The sequence below is a fragment of the Filicampus tigris genome, chromosome 5 (assembly GCF_054856515.1).
Source record: "Filicampus tigris isolate MCC_2025a chromosome 5, RoL_Ftig_1.0, whole genome shotgun sequence".
Taxonomy (NCBI): Eukaryota; Metazoa; Chordata; class Actinopteri; order Syngnathiformes; family Syngnathidae; genus Filicampus; species Filicampus tigris.
Window position 1 is genome coordinate 29127501 of NC_141221.1, and position 7500 is coordinate 29135000.

The 7500-nt window shown below is 37.4% G+C and overlaps 1 protein-coding gene across 4 annotated transcripts in view; it reads right to left on the reverse strand.

The window, feature by feature from the left end:
* Window positions 1-7500, reverse strand: part of dhfr (dihydrofolate reductase) — a 38717-nt gene that overhangs the window by 14543 nt on the left and 16674 nt on the right. For all 4 annotated transcript variants that reach the window (XM_086031434.1, XM_086031435.1, XM_086031436.1 and 1 more), the window contains exon 3: window positions 874-979. In XM_086031434.1, coding sequence (XP_085887560.1) covers window positions 874-979 — 106 coding nt within the window. The remainder of the gene's footprint in view (window positions 1-873; window positions 980-7500) is intronic.

Sequence of the window (7500 nt, forward strand, 5' to 3'; positions counted from 1 at the left end):
ACATATATATATACATATGTACATATATATATACATATGTACATATATATATATACATATATACATATATATACATATGTACATATATATACATATGTACATATATATACATATGTACATATATATATATACATATGTACATATATATACATATGTACATATATATATATACATATATACATATATATACATATGTATACATATATACATATGTATACATATATACATATATATACACATATACATATGTATACATATATATACATATACATATGTATACATATATATACATATACATATGTATACATATATATACATATACATATGTATACATATATATATACACATATACATATGTATACATATATATACACATATACATATGTATACATATATATATACACATATACATATGTATACATATATATATACACATATACATATGTATACATATATATATACACATATACATATGTATACATATATATACACATATACATATGTATACATATATATACATATATACATATATATATACACATATATACATATATACATATATATACACATATATACATATATATATACACATATATACATATATATATACACATATATACATATATATATACACATATATACATATATATATACACATATATACATATATATATATATATACACATATATACATATATATATACACATATATACATATATATATACACATATATACATATATATATACACATATATACATATATATATATACATATACATATATACATATACACATATACATATACACATATATATATATACACATATATATATATATAAATCTTTGCTTTGTGTGAGAGTGTGTGAACATACTTCAGTTGTCGACTTAGGACGATGTTGATCCTATTGTTTAAAGGTCTGTTTTTTTCTGGGATGGAAAACCATGTCTTTCTGCCCATGATCACCACATTCTGCTTACCTGCAGGAGACAACAGATCATGACCACACAGTTCAGGACAACAATGGCCGTCATTTATAAATAAATTCAAAATAATCGTTTTAAAATTCAATGGCGTGACTTTAAATGAGTAAGTCATGCCAGAAAACCCCTATCGAGATACGTATTGAATCGTCTTTTAACGGAGAGATATATCTTAGAGGGAAATGGCACATTTAAAATACAGACAAGTCCAATCAAAGGTATGTAAAATAACAAAAAAGTCAGTCAGTCAATCATACTCTACAACCGAGCCGTAGCCGCCATAATGAATCGTATCGCAATTCCACCTAGTCGACCCGAATCGAGTCGTTGCATTTTAAAATCAAACTACTTAATCGAAGCAGCCCGCATATCAAAAACCGAATCGAATTGTCTTTTGAGGACAGTGTATGCATGCAGTGTGGAATCTCCTCAAACGTTGATGACCGTAAAATCGATAATGGAACCGGAATCCAGTAATCAACCCTCATTTTGAGGGTCTGAACATGCACGAAATCTCGCGAAACTTTGCACATACATCAGGCCTGGCGAAATAATCATTTTTTATTTTTTGGGTGCAATTTGTAAAAAATGGCTCGCTAGCGCCTCCTAGAAATTAAGAAAAGATAAATAAAAATCAGCCTTGGTAGTACTTTTCACCTAGATCGATGGACATTTGGTGGTATATGTAATAGTTCAAAGCCTACAAAAAAGGCCATTTTGAATTAACTTTATAATATGAATTTGCTCTGATTACTAGGATGGGAATTTTGACTAATTTGCCCACCGACTAGTCTCAAATTTTATTTGCAAGTAGTCGACTAGTCTATAAGGAAGAAAACCTGAATTTTAATACATCAATTAATCACATTTTATTTATATAGCACTTTTCGTACATAAAAATGCAACTCAAAGTGCTGTAAAACATCCAAAGCAAAACAAAAAAAAAATTAAAAACATAAAAAATCTGTTCACGCCCTCCCTCCCAACAAACCCAAGACAGATATCCATTAGTACATCAGCACTCATTCACACACAACCACACAAAGTGCACAACCTGATAAAATGTGTTAAAAAGACATGACAAGGCAAAGAGAAACCATATGAGGGAAGGGTACCCAAGGGGAGGTCTCTGCGCCGAGGGGAATGACAGCCCACGGCTACAGGGACGCAACCACCACAGAGACCCCAGCCCGGATTTGACAGGCCGACCCCACACAAAGTGTAGAGGCTGCCAGCCACCCAGACCCAAGGAGTCTCTGCGATGACAGCCCCCGCGGGAAGGGCAGCCACCCCTCCCTCAACGCGGTGCCCCCCCATGAGGAAACACTGGAGCTAAAAGCTGACAACGGCAGAGAGCAACAAAACTTAAAGACAGAACAGTAGTATAGTCTAAGAACTAAAATCAGTCAGATAAGATAAAAATAATCTTCAATCAAAAGAAAAGATAATTTATTTAAAAGTTGTTAAAAGCCAAACTAAAAAGGTGTGTCTTGAGCTTCCTCTTAAAAATATCAACAGTCTCTGCAGACCTGACGTCCTCTGGCAGGCTATTCCAAAGGTGAGGACCAAAATGGCTGAATGCAGCCTCGCCATGCATTTTGGTCCTCACCCTTGGAGTAAATAAAAGGCCGGCGCCAGAGGACCTCAGGATCCGTGAGGGTTGGTATGATAAAAGCAAATCAGATAAATAAAATGGCCCAAGACCATTAACACATTTATAAACTAATAAAAGTACCTTAAAATCGATCCTGAAAAACACAGGGAGCCAATGCAGCAATTTCAAAACTTGCGTAATGTGCTCCCGCCCTGTGGTTCTCGTCAGCACCCGAGCGGCTGAATTCTGCAGTAGTTGCAATGGTGAAATGCTTTTTTCGGGAGGCCAGAGAGCAGGGCATTACAGTAATCTAAACGACAGGAAATAAAAGCATGCATCAGCACTTCCGTGTTAGCCTGAGAGAGAAACGAGCGGACTCTGGCGATATTCTTAAGGTGATATAAAACAATATTGGTTACATTTTTAATATGAGGAATAAAACTGAGCTCAGAGTCAAAAATGAAGGTTCTTCACACAATGTGAGGGATTAAAAACTTGTAGTTTTGGTAAAAGGTTCTCTCTCTGACCTTCAGGAACGATAACTAAAACCTCAGTTTTGTCCTGATTGAGCTGTAGGAAATTATCTGCCATCCATGACTTCATATCTAAAAATGAAATTTAAAAGGGTATCAATGGGTCCTGTGTCATCAGGAGACACGGCAATATACAGCTGTGTGTCATCAGCATAGCTGTGAAAGCTGATGCCGTGTCCCCTGATGACATCCCCAAGGGGAAGCATATAAAGATTAAAAAGTAGGGGGCCTAAAATCGAATCTTGGGGAACCCCACATTTAATTTCATGGGTTTTGGAGGAACAAGTATCCATACTTACAAAGAAATATCAGTCTGTGAGATAGGAAGAAAACCAGTTAAAAACAGTACCGGAGATGCCCACTAGATTTTTAAGTCTATTTAATAAAATTTGGTGATCTACTGTATCAAAAGCAGTGCTTAGATCCAGTAGCACCAAGACTGTGAGTTTTCTCACGTCTGCAGTGCACCTAATATCATTTAAAATCCTTAAAAGAGAAGTCTCCGTACTGTGGTTCATCCTAAAACCAGATTGATATTTCTCCAAAATATTATTTGTATTTAAAATATGATTTAGCTGGATGAAAACCAGTTTTTCTAAAATCTTACTTAAAAACAGTAAGTTGGATACAGGTCTGTAATTATTAAAAACGCTCGGGTCAGAATTGCTCTTCTTCAGAAGGGGCTTCACCACCGCCGTTTTAAAGGGAGCAGAGAAGATGCCCGTCTGAAGAGAGCAATTGGCTATATTTAAAATTTGTTCCTCAAAAAATCCATAAAATGTCTTAAAAACAAATGTGGGAATTGGATCCAAAAGGCAGGTTGTTCGGTTTACCTGGGAGAAAACTCGACCAATTGTCCTTGCATCAACCAGGGCAAAACTTTCCAGTGTTTCCTCATGTAAATATGATTGTCCAGGTTTATTAAAACTTGTGTTTTGACGGGCTAAAAGACTGGATCTTATGTCATCGATTTTACTTCTGAAGTGGTCTGCAAAGTCCTCACAGAGAGTGTCTGTTGTTCTCTGTGGGGACTTATTAAAATCAGAATTAGTTAAAAGTTCAAAGGTGGAGAAGAGAACTCTGGGGCTGTTTTTATTGAGTGTAATGAGGTTTGAGAAATAGGAAGATCTTGCCAATTTGACTGTTTTATTGTAGGATTTCAGTTGTTCGCATAATATTTCATAGTGTACTGTAGGTTTACCTCTACACCTCCTCTCTGCACTCCTGCATTTTCTCTTTGATGTTTTCAATGACAGACTGTTACACCCTCGCTGTGCTGTGCAAAGGAGAGATTCCGCCGTTCCTTCTTGCCTGCTGCTGTCAGACTCTTTAACAAGAACATTGTGTAGTCTCTACAAACTGGCGGACATTAGTGCAATTGTGCAGTCCTGCACCTGAGCTCATATCGTGCAATACCCAATATTCCCCACTACTGTAATACCGTGCAATACTCAACATTCCCCACTAAGGTTAGTCTAGTTTTATTTGTATCCAATGCTGTTCCTTACATTTCACTACAGCACTGCAGCACTGTCACTTAGAGTATTTTTTCCTCTGTACTATGTACAGGCCGAAATGAGTGTTCCTCATATTTTTTATGTAGATGTAGGTTGGTGTGTGTATACACGTTACTGCGTATATTTACATAGGTTTGATCCTGAATGTTTGGCGTCAATGTTATACATTAATGGCTACATTATGCCGCCGTCCCTGTGTGACCTATATCTTTGCTGCTGTAACACTGAAAATTTCCCCACTGTGGGATCAATAAAGGCATTCTTATCTTATCTTATCTTTTATTTGCCTTCTCCAGCAGGCTATTGTATTCGTCGCTGTCGTCTGAAGGCATTTTAATACACTAGCACCAAGCTAGCCCCAAGCTAGCCTGTTTCCGTCGTAAGCTAGCTGTATGCTAGTCTGTGAGATCAAGCGATTCACTGATTCACAAAAATTAAAAAATTTAAAAATATGATAAAAATAGTCTCCAAAAAAGTAAAAACGCAATGCGCAGGTGAGGTAGACTCGAAGGAAAAAATGCAGAAGTGCAATCGTTACCATCCACACGTCCAAGCTCTGACGTGACCACTCCTCCTCCGTGACCGCTGGAATGAATGACAAATGAGTACTCACATATTGAATTCAAAGTTTAGAATGCAAATGTTGTGTGTATTTAGGGGCTATTTTAGCCCAAGCATTCAGGATAGTTTGTTAATTTAAATTCTATTGATGTAACAACAACTGACTAAATAAAGGTGAGCAATTGAAAGAGAAATACATCTCTGATACATTTTCCAATGCAATGCATGGCATTTATTATGAATAATGTAATGGTACCGACTCCCAGTCCAGCAGGGTCTCATTCGCCAGCACCATGTTAGCTGCATTATCATGCACACAGGCGACGACAATATTTTGTAGTGCCCACGTACCCATCACACTCCGTAGGTGAGCAACCAAGTTTTCAGCTGTGTATCTTTCTCGAAGGCACATGTCTGAAGCACACAGGAGCGGAGATGTCCTTCGTCCACATAATGACACATTATAGTCATGTAAGACTCGGTGGCTATGGACGTCCATCCGTCTGTAGTTATGGCCACATAGTTGACCCGCTCAAACGCTCGTAGCATCTCCTCTTTCATTTGGTTATGGCTACTCTCGAGTTGGGATGTGATTGTTTAGCGACTTAGCACCGCGTACTCGGGCTCGATATACAGCATTAATTTTTCGAACAACGTAATTTCACAAATTAGTTGGGTAATCTTTGCTGTGCGGCGAGCATCACGGTACCTGGCTGGAACAAACGCTCTCATGCTCGTCTGCCTGGTCCCGCCGCCATGCCCAATGTCATATGCTGCATCAAAATACTGCCAAACGTTGCCGTTTTTTTTTTTCGTGGTAGCTTCGACATCTTCAGAATTTACTTTTCTAAATATTCTTCCCCAATCTTAGTGTCCCCGCCCCCCACTATGTGTGTGTGGGTGCGGGGGTGGGGCGGTTAGGGGGGGAAGGAGCAATTCTCTCTCTTGGTGCTCAGCATATTTCCAGAGGCCGAGGCAGAGGCCTGTGGAACAAGATGCGTGATACTTAATGCCGCGTTTAACCGACTAGTAAAATACAAAACGTTTAATAAATCGTAGACGGTTAAACGACTAGTCGCACAGATCCATACTGATTACAATAGCTGCTGGAACTTGACTCACATGATCATTTCTTCTAAAAAACTACTGACATTTGATATTAGTCGAAGCCTGAAGACATCTCCAAACTTATTTTTCATCGTAGTGGTAGCGCCACCTACTGGCTAAAGGAAGTACATGTTTTATTCTTAGATCTTTTTCTCCTCGTAGGTTAATCAGGTCGACCTCAGAATTGCTCAGAAGACTCTGTTTACCTTACTGATTTTAAAATATAAATACAAATAAATTGTGATTTTTCATTAAAAGCTGTCGACCATGGCAACGGGCAGATCGCAAATAAAACTACCGTGATTTTGACTAAACTAATATAAACATGCATGAAATCTACTGAAACTTTGTACACACATCAGGCCTGGTGAAATCATTTTTTTGGTTTTACGTTGCAACTGTTTTAAAAACGGCTTGCTAGTGGTCCCTAGAATTTGAAAAATCAGCCCCGGTTGTACATTTCACCTATATCTACGGAAATGTGGTGGTATACAGGTCAACACCTACAAAAACGTCTCTTGGAGCTATGTGCTAAACCTAAGGAAGTCCGCCATTTTGAATTTACTTTACAATTCGGCATCACATTGACTTTAAAAACAGCTGTAATGTGATCCACATGACAATATATTGTCAAAATCTCATATATTTGATGAGAGTCTACACCTGAAGACAGCTAACTTTCATCGTAGTGGCTACATGTTTTATTCTTTCATGTTTTTCTTCTGGCAAGTTAGCCGATCTCCCTCATATTTGCTTGGAAGAGTGTTTAGGCCTTAATGATGTAAAAACAAGTTTGAGATTTTTCGCAAAAAGTTGTTGCCATGGTAACGCCCAGTTTGCCAATAAAACAATGCTGATTTTGAGAATGTTAACATGCATGAAAACTCATGAAACTTTGCACACATAGAAGGCCTGGTAAATTAGTCAATAATTATTTAATTTAATTAAAAGATGGCTCGCTACGGCCCCTTAGAATAATTTTAAAAAGTGGCCCTGGTTGTACGCTTCACCTACATCTACGAAAATGTGGTAGTATATGAAACAGAAAGAGACCTACAAAAAAGCCTCTCTGTGCCATATGCTAAACCTAAGAGGAAGTCTGCCATTTTGAATTTATTTTAAAAGTTTGGACTCACCTTCCTACAAAAGCTGCTGTAACTTGTTCCACATGATAATTTTGATTCAATTCCAATGTGCAAGCATCCC